Source organism: Meleagris gallopavo, chromosome 10 (genome assembly GCF_000146605.3).
Source record: "Meleagris gallopavo isolate NT-WF06-2002-E0010 breed Aviagen turkey brand Nicholas breeding stock chromosome 10, Turkey_5.1, whole genome shotgun sequence".
Classification (NCBI taxonomy): Eukaryota; Metazoa; Chordata; class Aves; order Galliformes; family Phasianidae; genus Meleagris; species Meleagris gallopavo.
The window spans coordinates 27,249,735-27,277,262 of NC_015020.2; the positions used below are offsets into that span (position 1 = coordinate 27,249,735).

A 27,528-nucleotide genomic window follows, 5' to 3' on the forward strand; every position below is an offset into this window, starting at 1 on the left:
TTAATATGAAGACAGAAATTAGTTTCTAAATATTCCAATGGGATTTGCCGTACTTATAATTTGTTTGGTGCTGATAATTACATCTTACGTTTTTTCAGCTTTACTTAAAACTGTGTACTGCTCACCCGTGCATTTAATTATTGCTCTGTGAGTGCTACAAGGTTATTTATTAACAAGTTATTTTATCTTGATACAGTGGATCCTTTCTCTTACTCTCCTCCTTAATGTTGTGTTATTTTCATCAGAGAAATTTCAGAGAGTGAATGCAAATTGCACAGCTCCACAATCTTGCTCTCCCCTACTTTGCTATTAGTATGTCAGTATGCTGAATGCTGATGTGTCTCCAGTGCTGCACCACTGTAATGATATATCCTCTTTTATATGTGGTTGTCAGCACAAATAATTAGACCTAAAAGTTATAGCTGAAATATAATCCAAAAATGGCAAGGCCCTGTTTTGGAAATTGTCTATAAAATGTCAGCACTCAAGGATGCATTGGGAGCATAAATAGTACAGCATTGTTTGAGCACAAGATTAGACTGTAAATGCATTTTTTCTGGTTCCAATTTTTCCTCTCCTGCTGTTGATTCTGTCAATAGATTGTGAGACACCAAAAACCGCCTTTCCATTTGAAGTCCTTCCTTAAAATGATGGCACTAGGGAGAGATGAAAGGTGTCTATGGATGAGTAAACCGTGGAGACTTACGATTGTGGTTGAGGATATCTTAAATTCACTCCTTCCCAACTTGGAAGAGGCGGTGCTGAGGAGAGCAGGAGTTTGAGGCAAGGTGGACGTGAGGCTGGGCTGAGAGCACTGCACACCATGCATCATCCTGCTCACCCAGCCCCCTTTTTGAGCAGAGCTCAGGTGGCTTGTCCTTGGGGCAGAGGAGGAGCAAAAGCGGAGGGAACATCAGTGCCATGCATTTCTGCAAGCTGGAGTCAGGGGTTTTAGCATTGTCACTTGCTCAGCTCCACTGTGGCCAAGACAGCCAGCAGGGAGAAGCAGCTTGGTTTCCCCTTCCCTAGCAGCATCATGCTGTTTCAGAAGCATGGGCATGCTTTCCTGGTGCTGCTGTCTTTCCTTGCTGCATGCCAGCAGTGTCTCAGCATGCCAGAGGGGCTGACAGCACCAGCCTGAGAGCCTTGATCACTTGCATCCATAGCTCAGAGCCTCCGCTCCTTGCAGACAGCAGCAGGGAGGGGGTTCCTGGCTCCCTGGGGGGTAACCTGCAGCGGGAACCTGAGATCTTAGGAAGCAGCCATTCCCATGGTGAAAGGAGCCAGGCAATCGATTGGTGCTCTTTGCTCTCAAGGCAAGGAGTGTGCATGTTAATGCATGCTGAATTATTAACATTTCTCAGTCTCAACCTTTGTGGCCGATGTGTTGCCTGCTGCCCTCCATCCTCACTGCACTGCCCCCAGCAAGCAGGACCCCATCTCCTTGCCATCCTTCTTCCCTGCCCTCTGGGATCCGGGCACAGGCTCAGGTTGCACAGCGCTGGTTTCACTTTGGTTTCTCTGGGAGCACTGTCTGCACAGCACAGCAGCATGGAGCTCTCACACCGCCTGTGCTTGACAATGAATCACACTTTTGACAGTCTGCTGGTTTAACCAAACCTCTGAATTATGCTATTGTCCATTGAAATTGTTCTAATATTCACAGTAATTTTCCCTGTGCTGTTCTTGCAAAGCCTCCAATCCTCCTCCTCAGATCCTGATCCAAAAAGAAGATGAAAAAATAAAAATAAAATTGTAAATTCTTGTCAAGAAAATTTTAATTAAAAGGGAAAATTCATTGCTGCAATAAATGAAGAACAACAAAATTTCCAGGAGCCTTTAAGGTGGCTTCATGGGCTTTGGTTGCCCAAAGATTTGACTTGTAAATTGGACAGAAATTCTGAAGAACACCGCCATTTGAGGGGTTATACTAATTTAAATTATTAGCAGACTCCTGTGCTAGAAGAGCAAGAGACTTAAAGCACTGGCTTGAACCGTAGGAATGTGTTGATGGTGCTCTGCAAGCTGCTGTGTGAGCTCTGCCAGCTCTCACTATAGCTGACAACATCTCCCCTCTCCCTCCGCGCTGGCTGGGATGAGAAGCTGCCATTCATCTCCCTCTGAGAATGGGAGGCCAGCAGAGCATGTCCCTTCCACTGAACATACTCCTGCCAGTGCAGGAGGACACTGCACTGATGGGACTCAGCGTGTCCCCAGAAAGGTTCTGGGAGCCCATGTGGGTTGTGCTGCCTCTGGTCTCACAGGGATGGGAGACAAAACCTGCTGGTGTAAGCTGGCCTTTAGCCTTCCTGCATGGCATCCAGTTCTCCGACCTCTGCACGTGAGTTACTGTGCACTGTCCCTGCACATCTGTAGCGCTGCTTTCTCTCTGACTCCTGTGGCCTCTGGCGCCTGCTTGCCTGGTGCATGTGCATGAGCGTCCTTTGTGCACCTCTGGCTTTGTCCTCAAAGTTTGCCTCTTTTTTTTATGTTCATATAGCACGGAGGGGGGGGGTGGTTGTGGTCCTTGGATGGGGACAGAATTTGAACAGCTGAAATAATTCAACACCATGTTCACTGGAAAATGAGAGCTGACTCTTAACAAACAGTGCTGGAATGCTTTGGCTGGAAATACACGCCATCATGTTAAACCATTGCCATGTCCATCAGGTTAACTCTGTATTCTCATGACTGGGTAGCACCTCAGTATGCTTTCAGTTCTGTCTCGTTTGGGGAGCGCTGCCCCGTCAGTCAGGTAACGCCTCACTGGCAATCACTCATGTAGCCATTGATTTCAGATTTAATAATTGATTAAAAGAAACAACCAGCAAGACTTAGGATTTGGATTTAGACATTAAAACAAGAAAAGCAGGTATCCTTCCCCTGGCTGGGAAGGAGCTAATGAGCACTGTTTTGTCACTGAGACGATGTGTAGTACACACACAGTGTTGACAGCATTGTCTAATTTATCACGAAGTTTTAGCACTGTTGTTCATTCTAGTGTGGGGGTTTCGTCTTCAGTGTATTTCTGCAAGCCTGTTGGTTTGGGGATGAATCATCAAAGGGAGAGCTAGTGAGGTTAGATCTGGGGACAGTCAGCTCAGCAAGTGGCACAGCGTCCTCCGTGGCTCACCGGGCTGGCAGCAGCCTCCTCATCCACAGAGAAATGATGGGCCTGAGCCGGCAGAGCTGAGCCCCTGGGGCCAGCAGTGCATTGCTCCACATCTGCCTTCCACCAGTGCTCGGCTGACCTCACTGGAGGAGGGGAACAGCAGGGAAAGGCCCCTCCAGAGCCAGCCCAGCGGACAGCAGCCCTCCCTTAGGACCACTGTTTGGCAGAGGAGGCTAGAGCAGAGCAGAGTGCTGGGCAGGACACGTTGGAGCAGTTTCCCTTTTTAAACTACAGACTAAAGTGAGCTTGCACAGGGGAGACAAAAGATTCACCGAGTGCACTGGTTTCTCTACCTTTGCTTAAATAGCCCCATAACACTAACCCTGAAGAAGGGGCCTCATTTCTCAGTGTCATTTTCCTGACAGGAGTGCATATGGCAGGCAGCTTTAGAGCTTTATTGTAGCTGAGAGTTGCTTACAAATAAGTCTTGAATGAAATACCAATGAAATACCTAGCAAGGGATTGATATGAAGGGAAGCTATGCAGTGAAATAAGGAGGAATACATCTCCCAAAGCACTGCCACAGAGGTTGGGATGGTTCTGCCAGCCCAGCTCCCTTCTGTCAAAATGGATATGAACTCACATCTGTCAGGATTAGTTCTCTCCTGCCCAGCAAGGTGATCTGTTCAGACCCTGACAATGTCATGCATCTCTGGTGACTGTTTTTTCTGAGCCAAGGTAGAACCTGAGTTACATTTTGAAAGAAATTATATTTTATTTAGCAGCACATGTGCTAATTCAAAAAGAAGCCCTTCTGCTGCCCCTGTCCAAACCCTGTGAGGTTTAGGGGACAGGTTTCTTTACTCTAGAGCTAATAAATGGAGCAGGTAATGCCATTCTGCAGAGCTTCGGTGGGTCCTGCACAGAGAGAGTGTGTGACTGGCATTTGTGCTTGCTCTCTAATTAGAGGGATGTAATTTAAATGGAGGAATGATTCACATTAGTGATATGATTTAAAAATGCCATGTGTGGAGAGAATGGACTGAGCCATCCCATAATGAGTTCTAATAAGACACCAGTGGCCGAGAAAGGAGAGCAAAGCATGCACAATTTGATGAAGCAGTGTACAGCTTTTGCACTCGGTTTTATCTGTCCTGAGGGATAGATAGGCAAAACTTCTGAGTCCCCCTTGCGTACCCCTACAGTTCAACTGAGTGCTGTCTGCTGGTTCCATGCCCTACTAGCTGTCTCCTCCTTGTTTCAGTGCGGCGTGTTGCTCCTCGATTCTCAATCCCTCCGAGCAACCATGAGGTGATGCCTGGAGGGAGCGTGAACCTCACATGCGTGGCAGTAGGTGCCCCGATGCCCTACGTGAAGTGGATGGCTGGCGTGGAGGAGCTGACCAAAGAGGATGAGATGCCCGTCGGCAGGAACGTGCTGGAGCTGAACAACATCATGCAGTCCGCCAACTACACCTGTGTGGCCATCTCTTCCCTCGGCATGATCGAAGCAACGGCCCAGATCACTGTCAAAGGTAGAGTTATTCCTTGTACTTGGGTTTCAAAGATCTAGCCCTTCTCTTGAGTGCTCTTGGGCACAGCCAACTGTCTGCACTGTCTTACGAGTTTTCCACCTTGCAAGGGAAGTTCCCAAACCCACAACTTTGGTTTTTTTCCACTGGCAGTATGTTAGCATTTGGGCTTTGGAGGCCGTTTCATCTCTTTCTATATGCATCTTGTGCCACGTTGTGTCTTGCTATCTCACAGGGAAACCTGACTGGGGCTGTGCTCATCCCAGTGGTTTCGGACTCATACCTGCAGCTGTGGGAACTGCTTGGCGCAGGTGACTGTAGTAGTCTGCATCCGGAGAACCATTTGCACAAATGTTTCCTTTTCTTGTTGCAGTAAGGGCAGGACAAGTAGGTCAGCTCCACCAGTGTGACCTTCCTGTAGGCCTTGCCAGAGTGAGCAATTTTCCTTCTCTGTCAGTTTTCTTTCTTCTCTTACTGCTCTGCCTGTTTCCCTCTTAAGTCTTTAAGACATGCTTCCTGCTGCTGTTTCACAGGGAGCAGTACTGATGCATGCTGACCACTGGGGACAGGGCAGCCTGCCCAGACAGCTCCCTACAGGGAGGCTGAAGTACGTGTCCTGTCTTTCTCATCCAAGACCAAACAGATTCACACTATCCCTCTCCTCCTTGCAGCTGATACGTAGCTTGGATTTCTACAGATGGTGTCATCCTTTGAGTCTGTCTGATCTCACAGGCCCCCTCCTGCATTGTAGCCACCTTTAGCACTGAGTCTCTGCTTGAACAAATCACAAAATTGAAACTTAGCCCTCTCTGACCTGATGATGAACAGCAAATTCTCTTTCCCTGGTGCTAGTCAGTGGATGCTTTTAACCTCAGCCACACATTGCTCCCTTTACTCGCAATGCCCGCTACTTGGTGGGTGCTGCTTCACTGTGCTGATGGTTCCCAGTATTTACCCTTTTGTTCCTGGGAAGGCTCTGCTTAGCACCTTTAGCCTCTTGTCTTCCTCCTGGTTTCTCTATCTTGATCTGCACCTTCACTCTGGTCAGCTTGCTGCCTCTGTCTGCAACTCCTTCACCCAGTGTTGCTTCTCCTGTGCTTGTTGGAAAGTAGGCATTTGCAGGGCATATGGGAGAAGCAAGATGATGCAACTTTAATTTCAGTGAGTGCATCCAAGGCACCAGACAAGCAAGGCTGCACACCCAAGAGCTGGCAAGAGCCACTCTCACGGCACTCCAAAACCTGAGGGAGGCTGCCAGTTTCTTAGTGCTGTAGGAAGTGTCTTGCTTCAGGCTGTAATATTGGGGGAGATGCATCTACCCTCCACGGGTAATGATGTGGTGCCCTTTTGTGGGTTGCATATCCCTGCTTCCTATGCCAGCTCAGCCCTCACTGATTTTCTCAGTGCTTGAGTTGCAGTAGCACTGGAAATGTCATCCTTCACCAGCATTCAGGACAGGCACACTCCTGAGCCTGCCCCCCTCTGCTGCACCACGTAGAACCCGGAAACCTGATGGTTCTGCCAGAAAATGAAGTATTTGGGAGCCTTTATTTGAGCTGAGCATTTTTTCTAGTTCCACCTTGTGCACAGCTGCGTTACAAGTCACTAATGACTTTACCTAGAGTGGATTGTGGGAGGTTTAAACTTACTGTAGACTTTAATTCACTCATTGTCTTAAAGTATTTGTGTACTCCGCAAATCTCGTGCGTGCTTTCTTTCTTTGTTCTTTCGGTAAAATGGCAAATCTGGAAATGTTTGCTTGCAGTAGCTGTGTTCTCATTAACACTTCAGAGATGACAGTGTCACGGAGTTCTTGTGTAACAGTTTGTTGTCTGGTTGCAGTTTGACACACCACCCAGTCAAGTAGTGGATGTGCAAGTTGATGATTTCTCTGGCTGTATCCCTCCTGCATATACTGTAATACTTGCAAGGCATTTCCCACTAACCCATCTAAGAGCATTGTCCATGAACTCCCTGTGGCCTAGGATGCTGTCTCTGAGGAAGCAGCATGGCTCCAGATTACTTGCGGTACTCTGGTTGCTTTACTGTATCCCATTGTAAATCAGCTGTAAACCTGGTTTCTGGGGCCAGCCCAGCCCAGCAAGCACCTTCCCACTGCCAGCTGAACCCCCATGACAGAAACATTCCTGCATCCCCGTTGAATTACCTTTATTTAGCCTGCTGCTGGTAAGTGCGTCAAGCACGTCTAATAACATGATTGCTCTGTTTATCCTTCCATTAAGAACCACTTCAAGCAATATATGGTAATATAAAAATGCATGTTCTAGAGTATGAAATGATTTCTGCCTTTTAAAGAAGAATGTTAATGGGAGGTGGCAGCTCCATTTTTATCCCCGTGCACATTGCAGGGTTTGAACTGACTAAATTATTTAAATCACACCTCTCTGCCTTCCAATTGCAGCGCTGCCAAAACCTCCAACGGAGCCATTAGTGACTGAAACGACAGCCACCAGCGTGACCCTCACCTGGGATTCGGGCAACTCCGACCCCATTTCATATTACGTCATCCAGTACAAGCCCAAATCCTTGGACGGTCAGTTCCAGGAGGTGGACGGTGTGGCAACAACCCGCTATAGCATAGGTGGGCTCAGCCCCTTCTCGGAGTATGAGTTCCGGGTCATTGCAGTTAATAACATTGGCAGGGGTCCCCCCAGCGAGCTGGTTGAGGCTCGGACAGGAGAGCAGGCTCCTTCAAGTCCACCCCTCAAAGTCCAGGCACGGATGCTGAGTGCCAGCACCATGCTGGTCCAGTGGGAGCAGCCGGAGGAGCCAAACGGACAGATCCGAGGGTACCGCGTTTACTACACCACCGACTCGCATCTGCCTTTGAGCATGTGGCAAAAGCACAACACCGATGACAGCCATCTCACCACCGTGGGGAGCCTCATCACAGGGACTACATACAGCATCCGTGTCCTGGCCTTCACTTCCGTGGGCGATGGGCCACCCTCAGACATCATCCAGGTCAAAACGCAGCAAGGGGGTACGTATGGTGTGGGTGCCACAGCTTTGTGCCTACCTCAGTAGTGTGCAGCTCAGCTGCGTGTCTGATCTGAACCAGGCATTACAACTGCAGTTGATGCTCAAATGGTTGCTTGTCACAGTGTTATCCCTGCACCCCAGCCATCAGATGGTCCTGGAGAGCTAGTATAAATCCCTGTACAAGTAACACAGCCCTCTCTTTGGTCTGGAGTATGATGTGACACAAGGCCCTTGGATGTGTAACTGTACTGGGGTATGAGTACCCCAGGAGCTGGGACGCCGAGTCAGGGGCTTGCAGTAAGCAAGAGTCCCACTGTCACCTGCCTGGGTTCCAGAGGTGCTTGCTTGTTGGCCAGGATATTCCAAGTACTGGGGAGAAGGAAGAAGGGGAGTCCAGAAGTGGAGGTTAAATCCTCCCAAGGTGAAACACAGTCTCTGTAAAGCAGTGCAACCTCTTTCCAGGCATCTGCCTGCTGGCACTAACTGAGTGTTTTGTCCCCAGTTCCTGCCCAGCCAGCTGACTTCCAGGCAGAGGCTGAGTCTGATACCCGCATCCTGCTGACGTGGCTGCCTGCCTCTCAGGAACGCATTACCAAATATGAGCTGCTGTACTGGGAAGGAGAGGATGGTGTTCAGGTGAGAATCCTATCTGTGCTTCTGCAGCACTTAGGACCAAACATCACAGTTCAGCCACTTGTGCTGGTATGACAATGGGACTATTCAATCACGATGTTTTTTCTGTCCCATAGGCATATGGCAGGGTCCAGCAGCCTTTGTTTGGCCCCTGTTTAAGTGGTCCCAGCAGTGTATGTTGATCCCCAGTTAAGCACCACTAGTAGCTTGGGACAGGAGAAGCTTCAATATGCACTTGGACTCTCCTTGATGTATCTGTACTGTTGGTGTTTTTAAATGCTTACGTGGGCCAGTGGGACATCCAAGTGGGTCTGAAATGGCCTTCAAAATCTGTCTGTAGCTCCTGGACTCTCCAGAGCATCTCAAGAGCAAATTGAGTTGAGAGCACTTCCACATTTACTGTCCTGCTCTACATAAATCAAAATTAGCAATGCCATCAGGACAACACAGTGCGAACTGCTCCATGGCAGTATCTTAGTGTCCTGTGGTCCTCTCCCACTCTCTTGGATTTATAGTGGCAGGAGAGCTACAAGAAATACTGCCCACTGGGTGAAATGTCAGCAAAACCAGCCTTTTGTCAGCACTGTTGAGGTTCATTGAAAGTCCTGAGTGCTCATAGATGAAGGCTTCACTCTGTTTCACAGGCAGACACCGTGTGTTGAAAAGAAACAAATTCCAGTGTCCTGTGCCCCCTGTCTGAACTCTGTAGTTAGAGACAGCATTCCCAGAAAGATGTCATGCACTGAGTGAAGTCTAGACTCTAAGTAGTGTAGCCAAGTGGAGAGATCTGCTTCCTGCAGAGTCCTTGTGTATCACCCAGAAAGCTCAATGCTTTGGAGTCCTGCAGGACTGCAGCAGGTTAGGTAGCATGGCTGTGACTTTTTGGGGGCCAGGATGGGTGATGGGGCTGCTGATCTCCTTGGTGCTGAAGCTGAGCATCAGCTTTTATTTCTTCTCCATCTACACCAAGTAATCTGTGTTTTCTCTTCATTTTGCAGCAAAAGGTGGAGTTTGACCCAACTTCCTCATATGCTGTGGAAGGTCTCAAACCAGACACACTGTACAAGTTCCGGCTGGGTGCCCACTCTGAGCTGGGGGTAGGAGTCTACACCCCAACCGTGGAAGCCAGAACTGCCCAATCCAGTAAGTGTCTCATGCTGCAGTACTGAAGACAAAGTAAAAGCAGTCCAGTTCTCATCACCTGGGCGTGGAGCAGCTCGGTGCCTCTGCCCTTTCGTGACTGCAGGGATGCTGACATATATATTGCTAAGGGGTCTATTGGGGAAAGTCAGCTGAAGTTTTGGATCAGGGCTCTTTGGCAGAGGGGGTGCACCCAAGTGGTAAGTTCTTCCTTTGTGTCCCTTTGATCATGCTGTCTTTCCCTGAGGGTAGATTCATAAAAACTGATGGAGGAGTGAAGCAGACTGGGAAATTGCTTTGGAGAGATTGATTTGAGTGGGCTTGTGCATCTCTATGAATTTACTACCATGCAGGCAAGCTGTCTGGACAGGCAGCATACGGGTGTTTGGCTGGCTCTAAATGTGGCTGTCTACAGACCATAGGTTTTTCACTCCTTCACTCCTCATTCCAGCTGCCTTGCTTCTGCATGCACTCAGTATGGTGGTCCATACACTCAGTAGCAAGGTGAAGCATCCTTTGAGGCCAGATGTGCCTGTGGCTGTCAGGCAGCTGGAGGACTTTGTTTGGGAAGGTAGCTGTCTGCCTGGTTTGTGTGAGCAAATGAGACTGCTGCTTCTGGGACTGCAGCACTAGGGGAAACCAAAACAAGCTGCAGCAGATTTAATAGGGAGGCTAGATAATGAAGTGACCCAGGCAATATCACTTTCATCCTCTCTCTGCCCCATGTGATCACAGAGCTGGAGTTCGCATTGCTCTGATTGGCAGCTCAAAGTGCAGTGCATAAGCAGATTAGGGCTATCAAAGGGCCCTGCGATAAGCTCGTTTTCACTAACGATTTTTGGGCTTGCCATTATGCAAAGAGCATTAAAAAGGGGAAAAAAGACATTTCCGTTTTCACCGTCTGTCGGATTTGCTAGCCATGTGGGGTGAGCAGTTGGCAAAGGCAGACAGCCTTCCCTGCAGGGAGGGTGCCTGCATGCGCAGCAGCAGTGAGCCTGAGACGGCCATTAGAAAGGGAGCTCCGGCAGGGAAGAGCAGCTCTGCTCACTATTGGAACGACCTTCTCTTTGAGGGAAACTCAACTTCATTAATATATCAGTTGCAAGGTTTCCTCCACCCCCTTAAGTGAGCTAATGGTGTCTCAGTGCTGCAAGATAGACAGGTATGAAAAAGGAGAGCAGTTCAGATCAAGCAGTTATAGCTACTTAAACACTGAGAACAAGTTCTGAGTATGGGGATTTGTGCACCTATTTCAGATAGCTTTTGTATTGGTAGGCAAAGGCTAAAGCAACTCTTGTGCCACTTAATTTCATCAGTGGATGCTCTTATCCTTGAACACACTTAATAGGAGACAGCTCTGTGTGTAAATGAGTCCTTCAGTCTCACAACAGTCCAAGAAAGAGAAGCCTTTCCTTTATGAACTCCACAAAGCAGACATCTTCCCATGACTTACTACTCCACGCGCTGTCTGCTCACAGGGGATCTCCCAGTGGTCTCTTCTTGAGGTTGTCACCTCACTGGCCAGTGGAGCAGTAGCTCACTGCTTCTTCTGTTCTGTTGTGGAGACAGGTTGGAAAAGATTTAGCCAAAACCCACAGGAATAACTTGAGTTTACCAGTGAAACCCTCCTTACATTGATGACCCTAAGAGTTGTTCAGTTTATCCAAACAGTGAGTGGGTCATGGCTTACAGGCTCCTACATGAGGAGATTTCTGATGGCACTCTTTATTTTTAAAAGAAAACTGCTTGTCAGTTACTACTGGGCTGCTCAGTGAGACTCGCAGACCACTGGCTGAGCAGTCCAAGGGCAGAGTGAATTTTTACATTCTGAGGGTCTCAAAGTCAAACAGATCTTTCAAAAGGCTTTGCTTTAGCTCAGCAGAAGTTGTGTGCATGGCACATGACTACTGGGCAGGAATTCTTTGATCTGCACTTAACAACACCTTGTGTTACATGGTTGGATTGGTCCCCTACGGATTTAAAACATATTAATCTAGAAAGACTGTTGCTCCCAGCCACGAACTGGCCTCCTTCCTGCACTCTTCCATCTGGTTGCCCTGAGAAAAGCTGTTAGATCTCAGAGGATGACATGTTCAGGTGGGACACAAACCGCAGGAGCAGCCAAAGAGCCTGTCTTCAGGCTCTATTCCTGGCCCTGACAAACCAGTCACGGGTAAGGCAGGCAGGAGGCACATCATTGCTAATGAGTCACTAATGGGCTGCAGAAAGGTGTCTGTATTGTTGCTGCTGGGCTTTTCTCATGGCATTGCTGCTTAGGAACAGCAGGGAAGCTTGTTGTGGAAGACCAGAGGGATGCGGAGCCCCTCTGCACCCTTCCAGCAGCACAGCTCAGACCTCAGACCCCGAGCAGACAGCTCCTGGGCTGTCTTTCCTGCTAAGCTGCTTGCTTAGCTGCTGGGCCCCTGCAAAAAGTACAAGCAGTGCTTCTCTGAGGGATTGAGGAACACAGGGAGGGGGGGAAGTTTTCCAGGAGCCTGCAGTGCCTCAGGCAAATAGCGTGATGTGGGAGAGGAACGTCAGCTCTGTGCCCATCAGGCCTCACCATTAAAATGCTGTTCCCACTTGAAATATGAAGGTGGATCTTGAGGCTGCCTGTTCCCTAGTGTGAGGAGTAGGTGGGCTGGGTGGGCGCATGGAGCTGCTGTGGGCCAGTGGGGGAGGCCGGTTGGAGCAGCTGAGAGAAAGCAGCTGTTTGCATGGTGCGTGTGTGTGTGTGTGCTGGCTGCCCAGTCTGCTCTTTACTGACCCTGGGTTGGACATTTTCACTCCCTGTGCAGTTTAAGTTGATCCTGCTTGTGTTACCAAGTTTTATTTTGCTTTCTTTAAGTGTTAATCTGAGTTTGTGCCTTGTACATCATGTGTGTGACTCTTACCCAGTCAACAGCCAACATTTGACCTGCCCACGCTGCCACCTAAAGCTGTCTTTGGAAAAGGAGCTCACTGCTGCATCCTGAAGCATGCTGCGGAGGCTCAAAGCCAGAGCAAGCCTGCAGTGAAAGGCTTTGCCTCTGTGCAAACAGTGGCATAGGCTTGCCAAGCTCCTTGTTTCTCAACTGCCCCTCTGAGGGATGCCAGCAGGATCTGTGTCTTTCCCTGAATTCACTCTTGCTGTTGCTTCAGGACTGTGTCTTCCTACTTTCTTGCTACTTCTCTGCTCAATTAACTAAAAGTGTGAGGATTCACGTTCTACTCCCTTCTAGTATACCAGATGGGAAGGCCATTCCCGCTCTACCTCCCTCATGGAGGCAGTTGCTTGCTTCCACACATTGCTGTAGTTTCTCTTCCCTCTGAGCTGATCCCAGCTCTGCCCAGGCACCATCTCTTTGCTGCCTGCTTTCCCTCCAGTGTTCCTCTTCCCAGGCACCAGGGATGCATCCCGCTCCCTGAGCACAGTTGTGGACACTGAGGGTTATGTGTAGCCTGCAGCTGCCTCACGCAGGCCGTGTTCCCAGCAAGCAGATGTCACCAGTGGCATTGAGATGTCCTGCTGTCCTCAGCCTTCCCAGATCTTCGTTTGCTTCCATCCTATGCCCGGCACGCTCTAGGCACAATCATTGGGTGTTCCAGTTATCTGAGGTCCCTTGCTGTGTGAGGTGACACAGGTTGTGTTCACCCATGAGGAGGTAGGCTGTCCCTGTGGCCCCAAGAGCCAAGCTCTGGTGCACAGGTGGCTTAAAGGACTTTAAGCATGGGCACACTCTCTTTCTGCATATATAGATTTCTGGGTGCAGTGAGGTATTGGAAGGAGCCTATCACCCACTGTGGCAAAGTAGAGATGCCTGTACTCCCTTATTGCTTGGCCAGACAGCTTTGTAGCCTTACAGTGTTTGTGCACGCTTTTTGGTAGTGGTGTCATGCCCTCTGCTTATGGCTCATTTCCCATGCAAGCACCCAGGGGTGCACCCATCTCTCTCATCACTTCCCCAGCCAGAGGGGCTCCCTCCATTCTCCAGGCTTCTGCCCTTGTGAGAAAAATTCAAGTACAGAACTATTGTTCTGTTGCAAAATTGCCACTACTGTCAGTTGTTATCTCCTTTTCTAGTCCCTCTCTTGTTTCCAACAGTGCTGTGTGGAGAGGACTGAGGTGCACCCACCACCCAGTTCCCGTTCCTCCCACTGAGATCAGTTAGCACTGCTTGGGCTCAGAAATTATCTCAAAGTGCAGGTGGCTTTTCACCTGTGAGGAAACAGGACCTGCCTACCTTCCCCTGTACAGCTGCACAGGCCAGCAAGCTGCTGCGGCAGGTGACCAACATGGCAGGCATGGAGCACTCAGGCCCAGGTACAACACCCATACAAAGCAGCCCAGCCATGCTATCCCTTGTTTTCTACATGGTGCCTGGCTCCATTTGGGCAAGGTGCTGCTCACCACTGACAGCTGAACACGACCAGCCAGCCTCAGTCACCTGCCTTCCCTGCCCTCTGTTGTTTCTTTCACTTGTCTGGAGCAGACTTTTATGCAGTCTGGTGTGTGAGCTTCTCCTTCTGCCATTCTTGCCTTCTGTAGCTTCCTACCTCTTCTGGTTTCCATCTGCTTTGGATCTTCACTGAAAACATCTTCATTCTCCTTATCAGTCTCTCTCTCTTCCTTTATTGTCACTTGTGCTTGGTAAAGTCAGCATCCAGAGCAGCATGGGGAGGAGGTGCTTTCTGGTGCAGAAGAGCCCTTCCGTTTCCATGCTGCTCATCAGGTTTTCAAATCCAAATTGCCCCTAGTGCCATCTCTGATGATCTGAGAGAAAGGCAGGTGGTAGTCCAGGAATCTACTGGCTGCATTTCTACGTGTATGTCCAGTGCTCAGTTGGCTGGGTAACAGTTCCCTGTGCATTTTGGTTTGTCCTTCCACTCATTTCCCTTCATCTCCCTACTTCCTTCATTTATTTATCCCCAGCCCCTTCTGCCCCACCCCAAGAAGTCGAGTGTGTAAGCACCAGCTCCACCACCATCCGGGTAAGTTGGGTGCCACCGCCTGCCCAGAGCCGCAATGGGGTCATCACCCAGTACTCCATTGCGTACCAGGCAGTGGAAGGAGATGACAGCACCAAGCATGTGGTGGATGGCATTGGACGGGAGCACTCCAGCTGGGAGATCAAGGACCTGGAGAAATGGACCGAGTACAAGGTGTGGGTAAGGGCTCACACCGATGTGGGGCCAGGACCGGAGAGCATCCCCGTGCACGTGCGCACTGATGAGGATGGTAGGTGTTACCCGACAGCTCCTTCAGCTACCACCTTGGGGTAACTGGTGCTCCCCTAGATGAGTAGCTCGCAAAGAGGGGAGAGGCAGAGGGGGATGTGCTTCCTCAAACAGGGCTGATGGCTGCTGGGAGCTCCAGGCAGCATCTCCAGGCGTTACAGTGCTTTGTGTGTTTGGCTTCCTAGAGTGTTATGGTGGTGGCTTCCTTTTTCTGTAGCGTGGGTTCTCCCAGCCAGAGGCTGCTCTTGCGTTGTGAGATCAGTGAGACTTAAAGGTTGCTTGTTGACCTGAAATCCAGCACACTAAAAGGGGGAAATGAAATCCATTTGAAACTTGTAGATATCTCAGGAAAGCTGCTTCCCGCCCCGGCTTCCAGGCAAGCCACAGCTTATATAAATCTGCTCTTCCACTCAAGAGCCAGAATATTGCATGTACAGAACACTTTACTGGATACGACAGCTTTAAAGAGAAATTGCTTTGTATTAGCAAGGCTGTCAGTTATGTCATCACGACTTAAGCCATTTCCTTTGAAAGTGCCAGAGCTCAGGATGACAGTAGGAACTTCCATGGCTTCATGCTGACCCCAGAAGCTGCAGATTAAATGGGAGGAGAAAAGAGATGCAGCATCCGGGCAAAGAAAGGGTGATCTCTGCCTTGCCCAGTCAGTGTAACAGATTGGAACCAGGCACGCTACAGTTTCCCTAAATGGGCTACCACTGTCCCCCACGTCTCTGTGGCTCTGGAGGTGGTGTCTGGAAATGCTCGCTGACTGCATTCCTGGGCTGGCAAACACATCTGTGTGTCTCCTGCTGCTGTATTGTTTGCTTCAGTTCTCCTCCTGCAGACTTGTAGCCCAGGGGAAGCTGCTACCCCAGAAATGTCGCAGCAAGCTTCCTCGGTTCGTTTTCGGACACCATGGTTGGACGTTGCGGCTCAGCTGTCAGGAGTGATTTCATATCCCTCCGACATGCTGATGCTCAGTAGATAGCCATGAATGAATGAGAAATGCTGAAAACAAATTGAACTTTCCCTCTTGGATGTGGGATGCAGCATGTACCTCCCAGAACAGAGTAACTTCCCCTCTCAGTGAGTATTCCTCGAAACACTGCTGCTCACACTCACTTCTTTTCGTGCCCCACAACGTCCCTGTGCTGTGTCCTGCCAAGGCCAACTGCCTTCTGCCAGCAGAGCTTGGCACACAGCTTGTCTGTGGTTCTCAGGGAGGATCATGCTGTTTGCTTGGGCTCCCAGCTGTGTGTGGGGGCAGATGCCTTGCTAGGACAGGAAAGCCCCATGGCTTGTTCCCGGTCACTGCTCTGAGTCAGATTACAGCGTGGGCTGCTCCAGCCAGAAGGTGGTTACCCTTCATGCACAGCCCACTCCGTTCCCATACCTTGAGCTGGCCTCATCACACTAAAATGCCCCATTCCTCCTTTCTGTATTTTATTTAATTATGTACAATTAAGAAGGACATCTGGGGAAAATAATGAATTGCCCTACGGCTTAAAAACTGTGCTTACCTGCTGGGTAGCTGTTTCTTCCCCATCTAGTTGATCGAAATAGCAATGTTCATTATGTCTGCTTGTCAGCTATCCATCCCTAATTATCTAATACTGATTATTCCTTACTGTGCAGAGAATTGGGGCATAGGGGGGTTCCAAACCCCTGGATTTTCCTAGGCAGTGGAGGGTAGAAAGATCTGAGCCCAGGTCCCTCTGTGGGTGTGCTCTGCACCTCCGCCCCTAGCTGCTTCAGATGGAAGGAGCTTTCCAGGAGCAACCAAGAGGCTAATTTTTTAGCATTGACATTTTTGTCACAGTCAATGCAAGAGCAAAAAGTAATAAGGAGGTAATTTTTCCAAATGGTAAATACAGTATAAATACATTTTTAAACGGGCCTCACCTTCCAAGAAAATTGATATTTTCTGGGCAGTGTAATTTTTCATTTTATTATCAAAAAGCATTCAGCTAGCCGTGCATGAAATACAGTCCCTAGAGCTGTCACAGTCCCCACAGGCCCCTTTATCTGACTGAGTTCAGTGAACGCTGTCTGTGAGCTCTGGCTTATTGTTTCAGGATGGTGCTTTTCCCCCTCATTAACCTCTTGCTGTTGCAGGGGAGGAGCACATGTGCTCAAGCTGGTGGCAGTGCTGGGACCCCACAGGGCAGCACCCAACTGTGCAGCCTGGGATACGGTGGGAGCATGCAGGGGGGTCTGCAAGGAGTCTCGCAGTGACAGGCAGTGTGCAGGGAGAGCTTCAGAATCCCCACCTCTGCCTAGGGTACCCTGAGCTGCCATGTTCTGTTATATTCTGCTTTGCTTCTGCCCACTGCTGGAGACAAGAGAGGGACAGATGGGGCTGATCCCGTATGGCTGCTCCTATTGGGTGCTCCTGCATATCACAGCTCTGCTTTCTTCCACTGGGAGCAGCAGAAGTGTTGGGATGTTAGGTTGGGGTTGTGTCACATGGTGAAATGCAGTACAGTCTCCTGGGCTGGTGCAGGGGACTTGCGGAGGCACAGCCATCCCTGCAGTGAGATGGAAGGAAGGTAGCAATAGTAGAAGAGGTGTCAGTGTGCACCCACTAAGTGTCCGTCCTGTGTGTGTTACAGTGCCCAGTGCCCCACCACGAAAAGTGGAGGTGGAGTCCGTGAATTCTACAGCCATCCGGGTGAGCTGGAAACTGCCCATCTCCAACAAGCAGCACGGGCAGATCCGGGGCTACCAGGTGACCTATGTGAAGCTGGAAAACAACGAGCCCCGCGGGCAGCCCGTCATCAAGGATGTCATGCTGTCGGAAGCACAGGTACAACATGGGGACAGCGGGCTGGCGGGCATGGCACCTTCCCTCTCCGCAGAGGGCTGGGCTGGCCAGGCCCAAGCATTGCTTGGCAAATATGGAGCATGGGACACGGTCCTGCCCAAGCAGGGCAAACGGTTTATCCATAAGCTGTAACTGGTAAAAAGCTAATTGGGAAAGAATTGCTGTAGGAGAGATGTTGTATCGGGTGATGTTCCTCTCTTACCCCTTCTCCCACACATACCTCTCTCTGCCTGCCTCATCCTGTGCTCACTCAGCAGAGCCTCCCTTCCCTTCTGCTTGTGCAAGGCAGGGACTTTGTATACTTCATCAAGCTGTGAGCCAAGGCCTTGTTCCCACTCGGTTCTCCAGATGTGGTTTTGGGCTCTGTACAGCCCAATAAGCTGCTCTGCCTCTTCCCAGTGGTCAGGGAAGTTGTCAGTGCCCTGCGATGAAGCACAACTCTTCTTTGCAGCAAGGGTCCTTCATCCTGGATGACCCGTGCTGTTCTCAACAAAGATAATCATATAAATGAAGTACAGGATCTGCTGCTGTTGGAAGCGACGAGTAATCAATTCTGAGCTGGCTTGCTTGAATGATGCCCAATATAAATACTGGAGAGCTGCAACGATTAATTGATCTGTCTCCTGAACGCAGCTGTGAATCATTTATACGTTTGTCAGTGGGGAGCATGGTGCACAGAGGCAGCTTTCCTCCCCATTCATATTCTGAAGGATAAAACTCTGTAATAATAGGAGGAAAACTTTAAAGAGAAGATGCTGCGAGGGTCTTCACGGTGTTATCTGGGACACATCTTTGTTTGTTTCAGATGTTGCTTTATTTTAATCATTAGAAAAGCTACTTGTTGCCCTTCTTGGTTCCAGGAGGATATAATCTTCCATGTTGTTTGAACAATTGATGCTGTGTTGTTCAGCTGGAGTTTGGAGTTAATGGGTTAGTCTCAAGTGTAGGTGGGTAAAGCTGGCAGTATTGTTCTTGTTGGTGTTTTCAAATATTTTCTTCTTGCCCAGCCGGTTCTGCTTTCATTCCTTACTCATACATTTCTGAGAGAGGAAGGAACCTCATGCCAACATTCAGGAATGAGAGTACCAGAGCCAGAAACTTTCCAAGGAGTGCTGGATTTTGCATAGCTTTGAATGCGTGCAGTTATCATCAAGGTGGCAAGCTGCTTAAAGTTTCCTGGCCTGTCAAACCAATTACCAGTCTTTGATATTTGGTGAATTTATGTGGGAAAGTCCTTGTTGGCTGCAGTATTTTTTCCCAGAGTCTATCATGCTGTGTTCATCTGCTAAAATTCCTGAGCAGAAGATAGTTGCACAGAAGTGACTGCAATGAAGAAGTCATGTCACCCTTAGGACAAACTAACAGCGATCCTGCAGGAAGGAGGTTTCACTGACTTGGCAGAAGAGATATCTGCCAGTAGAGTGAAAAGCCAGGCATGACCTGTGCAGTGCATCTGCTCCAGAAGCGGAAGAACCCTGCGAGAGCCGCAGTCTTTCAGTACAGCAGTGTGTATCTTTGCTAACAGCCAGATCAAACCTTAACAGGTAGCCTGGGAAGAGTTATTTCAGTGGAGCGAAACACAGATTCACTGGTACACTTGTCCTGGAAGGTCACAGGACGTAGATGGAGTCCTGTTGAGGACTCATAAACATTCATGAAATGTAAACTGATGCACAAAGAGAGAATTAAACCAATTCCAAATGTGGGTGCAGGACAGAAATTCTTTGGACACGTAGGCAGAACCGCTCCTCCTGCCCAGACAGGCTGTCTGCTGATTTTGAGTAGGTATGTACCACGTAATCTGTTTCCTGCAGATGGTATGAAGACACTGGCATTAAAGCTGGCTCATGACTTTTGCTGATTGAAGACGAGAAACACAGAGAGAGTAAACGAAGATGAAAGGAAGAAGAAAAGGAAAGGAGATGTTAGCTATGCAGATAATACAAATTCTCAGTTTTCAAAACCATTTGAGCGGAAAGGACTGAACCATCAGCAGTGAAATAGGGGCCCTGGTGCTGGAGAGATCACATGTTATTTTGCAGCCTCCTGCCTAAGGGAGAAAAATCTGTTGTTAGGAAGGTCCTGTAATGGAGCTGAGGCTTCTCCCTTCTCCCTGTGGTCATACCTGTGACTGATTACCTCTTCCAGAATTCTCTGTGCCTTCTAGTCTGAACTCTGTATGCAGTCATCCCAGCCCCAAGACCACGTTTGAAAGGAATAAGGGCAGTCTGAGGTCTTGGCTGAACCCTGCCTTGCTTATACAAATCCTTACTGGCTTGAGGGATTGAAGGATAGCAAGGCCGTGGGACTCAGGAGTTAGGTTCCACAGGGGAGGGGAGGGACCCACTATCTTTCCTTCGTCTCCAATCCCCTAGCAGCTCCAGCAAGTCCACACAAGCAGATGGCTCAATCCCTTCCATTCCTTCCCAACTGCCAGACTCGTGTGCCTGCAGAGTGCAGCACTGAGCAGTGGCAGGGATGAATCTGGAGCTCTGAGCACGTAGGAGATGTTAGGGGATGCAGAGTGCATGCTCACCTCACTGCTTACAGCCTTTTGCAGACCCAGACCTGGCCATAGAGCTTTACCAATGCTTCTGCTGCTGGGAGTTGGCTGGATACAGCTTCAGGTCATAATGTGTGGATAAGGGGCTCCTGACACTTCCTCCTCCTGCTCTGCAAAGAGCCATAGCAGGGGAGAGGTGTGCTGCCCGCATGAACGGTTGCAGGCCCACAGAGAGATTCAGTGGTGTTGGCAGGTGGCACCTCTCCATCCAGCAGGCAGCCCCAGTGCATGTCCCATCAGAAGAGGAGCAAGAAGTAATGGTGAACGCTTCGAGCTGCTGGAATGAGATCAGAGGAGATGGACAGTGTCCAACCCAGGTGTAGCAGAAGAATTTACAGCTGCCTTCTATTGCTGGGTGATAGTCTGGGATTCTTATCTAGATCTGCACTGAACAACTCCTGCCTGTGCTCACCTAGGTTAAGAGTCTGGTGTGTTGGTGAGATGTAGCGTGCTTCATGATGAAAGAAAGGCACGATCTGGGAGGCATTTTGGTAAAGGAGAAGTTCTGGAGCTGTCAGGCCCCTGCACATCCAACAGTCTGAGCACCCTGAGCTTGCATCTGGAGTTTCACTGTCGCACCACTGTCACTGAAGCAGAGAGCAGGATCTGCAGGAAAACTCCAATATCTGCTTCTGATAGTTTGGGATACTTAGGAGGGATTGAGTCTGTCTTTTGCAAGAGCTGTGGTCAGGGAAAATAGCTATTCCCTGCTGAGACACGACTACGCTGTGCAGTGCTGAAGTGTAAAATGAAACGTTAAGGCACTGCAGCTGCTATAAATACAGACTGTTAGCTTTAGCACTTCCCTGAGCCATCCTGCCTCATGCACGCAGCACTGTCTGAGTTCTTTTTATGACAGCCCCTGGGCCTTTCAGATCAGTTTGTCTTGCTGACCAACCTTACACACTTAAAAAGCAATCAAGCTAGGATAGGAAGGAAATGTTTTGATCCACGGGTGATATTTTCATAATGAAATTGAATTTATACCAGGGTATTTATGCAGACCTGGATTTTCACTGTTACTCATCCAACACAGATCTCAAGGCGTTTCTTTGCACTCTGATCTGATACAAGATTAAAGTCCACTGAAAACATAAGAGCAAACAGAGTCTGAACATTAAACATTTGGTCTAAAATCCTCCTGGATGATAAGCTCCCTGCTGTGGTGAGAAAGGCTGCAAGATGCAGTAGCCTTGCTGTTTGTTGCAGCGGAGTATCAGCTGCTGCTCCTGCAGCTGCACACAGACAGCCCTGGAACAGCATGGGGTGCTGTCACCCTCAAGGCCCCCATCTATCAGGAGCACAGTGTTGGAGTGACTTCTGGGAGAAAGAGCTGCCAGCTTCACATCCTTCCTGCAGCAGAACTCGGTCAGGGCAGAGTGTGTGGCTGTTGGCCGTGGTGGAAGGTAGGATATCAGCAGCGATGACTTGGGATCAGGGGAGCATGCAACAGTGGAAATAACATCAAGCTGCGTGTGGAGAGAAGATCTTTAGGGACAGCAATAGCTAGTCATGGCCTTGGTATGATAGGAGTTCTTTAGGGACAACTTGACCTCTTTGCTGAAATTAAATTCTAAGCTGCTTTAGGAGGATGGGTCTGCTGCAGTCTCATGGCATCAAATAAGTAAACTATAATAAAATTGTTAAAGAACCTTTCTCACATAGCTGCTGCTTTCTGAATTTAGAGAACATAACGGCAAATATTTGGAAGGTATGCCATGTATTTTACTGCTGATAGAGTTCTCTACCACTGCGATAAGCTCCAGCCTGTGAAAACCACCTTAAATAGCCTGAGTACAAAAGGCAGCTTGTAGCTTTAATAACATTTAGGGCTTCTGCAGCACCAGCAGGTTCCCAGGCACTTCAGCAGCATTAGCTGGGCATCCTGGTGTCCTGAGGAAGGCAGGCTCTGAGAGCCATTTCACAGCTGGCGACTCAGGCTCAGCATAAGTCTCACCATGGCTCACGCTGTGAGTCAGGAGCAGTAATACCTACCTTCCACTTTCATCTCTGTGCTTGAACCCATCGACCCACGCTTCCTCCAGGCAGATTTAGTAACCTGAGGTGTAACGTTTCACCTTGGCTGAGAGAGCACTCTGTGATCTCTGCAAACCTTCCTTTGGTGCATCAACCACAGAGAACCGTGCTGCTGGTATGCCTGACAGTTATGATGCCGTATAACCCCAAATCCCGTCAGAAACCTGCATAGTCTCTCTCCAGAGCCGTAATTGAGCTGCCATGGCTGCGATCCTTTGTGATCTTTTATTGCAAAATGTTTTCTGTAGAAGTGTTGCCTGCAGGGCTGCTCTTGCCAAGTGAGTGTTTGCTGCCTTGGTGTTGTGTAGTTTGGAATGAGGAGCTGTTTCCTTGGTATAGACACCACATCTACCCTTGCTCCAAGCCATGCAGCATGTTGGAGAGGAACAGCTTAGTGTGGAGCTCTGAATAGGATCTTGGCCTCACTGTGTTTCCAAGAGAAGGCACTCCGCAGTTTTCTGAAGTCCTCAAAGCACTTTCTTGCGATTGTTACAGAAAAGAGATCTGTAAATATCGTTTTGGTGCTTCTCTGCAGAAGTCCCCACTGGGCTCTGCGTATGAAGTCTTTAATTCTCAACAAGAGATGATGGCTGCAGAATCACTAGAACACTAGATCACTAGAACCTGGAGATCAGGCCACAAAACTGTGTTGTGAATGCTGTCATTTGCGGGACATCACTGATTCCCAGAGCCTCATCCCTTCTTGCTCCTCCTTGTGGAAGAGGTAGAAAAGTGTAAACAGAGCCAGAAAGGGAGAAGATGGCAAAGTTAGGAAGCGGTGACCTTTCCGTCTGCGTGGGAAGAAAGTCCTTTGGCCCACTTTGTGTGAGTGAGCACAGACCTCCTGCTCAGGCTAGCAGCATGTAGAGAATGGCGTTGTCCCATTTCTTCCCTTGGCACAGCCTGTGGCAAGTGACCCTCTGTATGTAAGTGTTCTAGTCCCCCCACCCAGTCCTGCTAACCCCTGCTGTTGTCATTGTCATCCCCTTCCTACACGTTGCCCCTTAAAACTCTGTGTCTCCATTTTTCTCTCCTCCTTCCTTTCTCCTCCGTCAGTGGAGAGCTGAGGACTCCGTCGACCATGTAAGTACCACTTGTGTGTATTCCAGGTTGGAAAAGAGGGGTTTGGAAAATCGATTTGTGAATTTTGTAGACACAGTGCTGTCAAAACATCCTTTTCACTCCCTTAATGAGGCTGGAGAGTTACATTGTGAAACCTTCCGCAAGCAGCAAATCCAGAGAAAATTGGCATTTAGATTGCTACTAAATGTAGAAAAGCAATTGACATTTCCTATAATCTGTATTTCCAGCTTGTTGTAGTGCAGTTTTAGGCAGGCTCAAGTGATTGACTCAGGAGGTGCATCCTACTTTCTGCAGTAGTTGGCCCACCGAGTTATACAGTCAAATTAGATATATAATCTTTAAACCACATTGATTGTAGTCATGAAAAATAACCTACACTCTCAACCATGACCTTTGGCTGAAACACACATAGTAATAAGAAAACAATCACATTTAAACAGTTAAATTCAATTTTTTCCATATAATTTTGAAATATCAAATTGGAGGAACAAACTCGAAAATGACCTTTTTAGAGTCAGCAATTCAATTACGTGCCCTACTGTGAGCTTCTCCGGCACAAAGCATTTCTCCTCCTGCTTTATATGGAGGAGTGGCTTTGTCATGCCAGCACTGTGTTTACATTATGCAATCAGACTTTCTTTCATCCATCCCTCCTCTCTCTCCCCTCCTCCCCGGCTCGCTTGCTTTACTCCCGGTGGCATGCTTTTGCGTGAGAATTTCTCTTTGCATGGATCTGGGAGGAGTGAATTCTCTTGGGATGTTCAGAGTCTGCAGGTTTTGTGTGAGTGCTTCCCTGCGGGTCCATTGGCACCGATCGGACTGCGCGTCCACTCACCCGCACGCACACACTGCTGCAGGGGCAGAGTTGGGATGGGACTCTGGTTCACACGGTGATTTTGGCGGGGTTCTTGTTGGTGCTCGTTGATTTTTCTCTGGGCTGGCTGGTTCTGCGATGGTAACAGGGTGATATTGATGAGTAAGCCTGGGCAGGTAACCTGAACCAGCAGCACCGACTGGAAATCAGCAGCTTTCATAGTGTGGGTGTTACTGGCAGGGAGTGATGAGAGACTGGCTCTGCTCCGAGAGGCACCGCAGGTATTATGGACAAAGATCAGAGCCTGGAGCAGCCCCTAAGAGTGCCTGAGCTGCCTCTCCTCAGCCAGTGGAGCTCAGCCCATCTCTGCTCTTATCATCTGAAAGGATAAATCACGAACCCTGAGCCTGCCTCTCACTGAAAAGCTTCCCAGCCCCTTCCAATGACTTGGCGAGTTATTAGTGCTGATGGTCCCGATCCCCTTCATAGTACCTGTAGCTGAACGCTGTTCAGGACTAGCTGCCTTGGGTCACTGAGAGCTGCTCTGAGAGCTGAGCAGGCCTGGCCAACAGGGCTTGGCACAAGTCACATTACCACTGGAGGCCAGGAGGGAGGAGCGATGTTTGTACTTTGATCTCAAATAGAAGCGTGGAGCCGTGCCCTCCTCCTGCCCAAAGGAAATCTGGGCATGCAGGGGTGCTAGCACACTGCCTGCTCCCAGACCTCCCACAGTGCAGGGTTTTCCCTCCGGGTCTTGCCAGTGCCTGGTGCTGACCCTATCCATACCCATCGTGCTGCGCCATGCCTGGCAGGGAGGGCGAGCACGATGCTGCACACTGCAGGTGCTCCTGCCCCAGGCTGTGCTGCTGCCAGAGACAACCTTAAAAACCCCCACGTGAGCCCCCAGGAGGTTTCCGCAGCTGGATGATCTGGCTTCTGCTCTGGTTCACAGCTCCACAGCCCTCTTACTCTCAGGCTTACTGTGTCAGGGTTACAGCTGTTCCCTTTCCCCCTGTGCTGGCCCACAGGTTCTGGTGGGTCCCCAGGAGTGCCAAGAGCTAGGGGTGAGGTGAGGCAGCTCGGTGCTGGAGCGGTGGCAGTTACCATTTGCTGGCTCCATGGGGCAGCGAGGCGAGACGTGTGTGCTTGGGTGCAATGCACGAGTGTGTGCCAGCAAGTGTGTTGGTGTGTTGCTGTTGGAGATGCTGATCCCCGTGCCCTCCACTTGCTCACTCTGGTAACGGGTGTTTGCTCTTCTCATTTGCCTCTTCTCTGCCTCGTGGATGCGCTCCCAGGAGACGGTCATTGGAGGCCTGCTGCCGGAAACCACCTACTCTGTCACGGTCGCTGCCTACACAACCAAGGGAGATGGTGCCCGCAGCAAGCCCAAGGTCATCACCACCACAGGGGCAGGTGAGCGTGGGGAGCGGAGACTGCAGCCACGCAGGGGTGGTGGTGGAGCCTCCCAAGAGGTGCCCCGGGAGTACGGGCGAGGCACCTGTGCAGGAGGAAGCGAGAGGGCTGGAGATGCCACAGAGGTACATGCTCTTGTGATCTGCAGCCCTTCCTACAGGCTTTGCCATTGGATCACCCGAGCAAAGTGCAGCAAACAGACGGACACTGCCAGAGCCCACAAGAGAGCCATGAAACTCGTGGGCCTGAGCTCCTCTGCGTAGTCCAGAGACCTGGGAAGAGGAAGCCTAAAAGTCCAGGCCCTCCCTCAGCTTTGGAGTCGCAACCTGCCCTCATTTTGTCCCCTGGTGCAGCAGGGGTAGGCGAGTGCCATTTCTTGCTTCCTATGGTGACTGCAGTGCTGCCTAGGATGGCTGCTGGCGCGGTGGGCCCTCAGGTGCTTCTCAGTTCCCCCTGGCCTTTGCTACCACCGCCTTCCCTGGCTTACATATCTCAGCCAACCTGCTCCTAGAGCCACGATAAAACCTGGAATGCAACAAATACTGCTGTAGGAGTGCTGCGGACACAACTACTAGGTCTGGTGATCCCAGCCAGTTCATTCTGCTCTCTCAGCAGACTTGTACCCTGTGCCTAGTGCCAGGAGCTGGGGCACCCCGGCGTTCATCAGGTGCTTTCCTCCGGATGCGATCAAGCTTGCCTTTGGCAGTGGCATCAGCTAGTTGTCATTGTTTTGTCCTCGATTTTCCACTCATTAGACCTGTCCTTCAAAAGATAATCCTGCTGCTTTTCACGCCAGCTACAGGAACGGTATTTACCACTCGTTATTATGGGAATGCAGCTTGTACAAACTGAGAGCATTTGTTCCTGGTGCTTTTAAACAGGAACAGCTTGCTATCTCCTCTGCGCTGCATATGGGGAGCTCCAGAGGTAGTTTCCACTGTCACAGTCTCAAATGCTGTCTCCCTCGTGCCTCACCATGGTGTAAGCTCTGTACATCAAATTGCTACAGCTGTCCTATGAACAGGAAAGCTTCCTAAACATCCCAGTGTTGCACTGTAAACCACAGTGAGTCTTCCCACGTTATAATGCACATTTAAAGTTAATATTTTGAATCAACTTCAAAAATTATGTGTCCCATAATACTAGCTGCTGTTAGATGTTGTATTACAAGTACAAGGAGGATGGCACTGGCATGGAAATTTAATTCTGTGTCTTAAATACCTACAAAAACACTCCCATAGCTGCCTTTGCACTGGCTCGTCTGCAGGCTTGACCTCATAGGGGAGTGTTGGTATCGCCCTCTCATGGCAAAATTGGGGCATAATTCTGTCAAATACACGTTTCTCTTGTGCTCACCTGTGGGCTCAGACATTTCAAAGCAGTACACGAGTATTAAGCTAGGTTTGGCTACAATCCCATTTTCATTTCCATATCAGTGGCCCCATCCCTATGACTCTGAGTATCTTCCCTATCAGTTCATTTGTTTACAAATCTGAGCTGATATGAAGACGCATCCTTTTTTAAACTGAAGGAGATCAAAGTATTAAACCATCAGTCTAAAGCCATCAGTTCCTAACCCGTGACGGCAACACCCCTTGACTTGCTCAGCATAATCAAAAGTCCCATGGAACGCTTGTGTTCACCTCTCACATCGACACTGGCATCATGACTCTGTTCATCAGCTAAAGCAAAACGCATTCTGATGGTAAACAGCCCGCCCAGCTCCGCTTGCTGCCACTGCAGATGGTAAAACTGCAAGGTTTCAGGATGAAATTAGTCTGCCTCCAGACAGACGAGGGTGCTGGACTCGGGCTTCTGTGTGGCTGGTGTCAAACTGCACTGGGGCCACGTGGCCTGGTGCTGGGCACTAGCTGGAGAGTATGAAGACCACTGATTAGGAGGACGGGATTCAGCTCTTCACTGAGATAAATGGGAAGCTTTGAGGTACCTTACACCTTTCCTGTAAAAGGGGATGAATTTTGGGGCTGGATGTGGCTGGATTTATTGCCTGTTTAGATGGCGGCACATGGGAAAATGGCAGCCAAGAGCTGTCTGGCTCCAGCTTCCCTCACCACTGGATTAGGGTCGTTCTGCCTCTATCCATGTGAATTGTCTGTCGTCCTCTTCACCCTGTTGTCTGAACTTTCCCACTTTCCTC

The 27,528-nt window shown here is 49.5% G+C and overlaps 1 protein-coding gene across 1 annotated transcript in view; it reads left to right on the plus strand.

Moving 5' to 3' along the window:
• Positions 1-27,528, plus strand: part of LOC100542855 (receptor-type tyrosine-protein phosphatase F) — a 98,172-nt gene that overhangs the window by 30,208 nt on the left and 40,436 nt on the right. The window contains exons 4-11 of the mRNA XM_031554934.1: positions 4,377-4,646; positions 7,066-7,647; positions 8,149-8,282; positions 9,278-9,422; positions 14,332-14,637; positions 17,249-17,442; positions 23,117-23,143; positions 25,253-25,370. Of these exons, the coding sequence (XP_031410794.1) occupies positions 4,377-4,646; positions 7,066-7,647; positions 8,149-8,282; positions 9,278-9,422; positions 14,332-14,637; positions 17,249-17,442; positions 23,117-23,143; positions 25,253-25,370 (1,776 nt within the window). The remainder of the gene's footprint in view (positions 1-4,376; positions 4,647-7,065; positions 7,648-8,148; positions 8,283-9,277; positions 9,423-14,331; positions 14,638-17,248; positions 17,443-23,116; positions 23,144-25,252; positions 25,371-27,528) is intronic.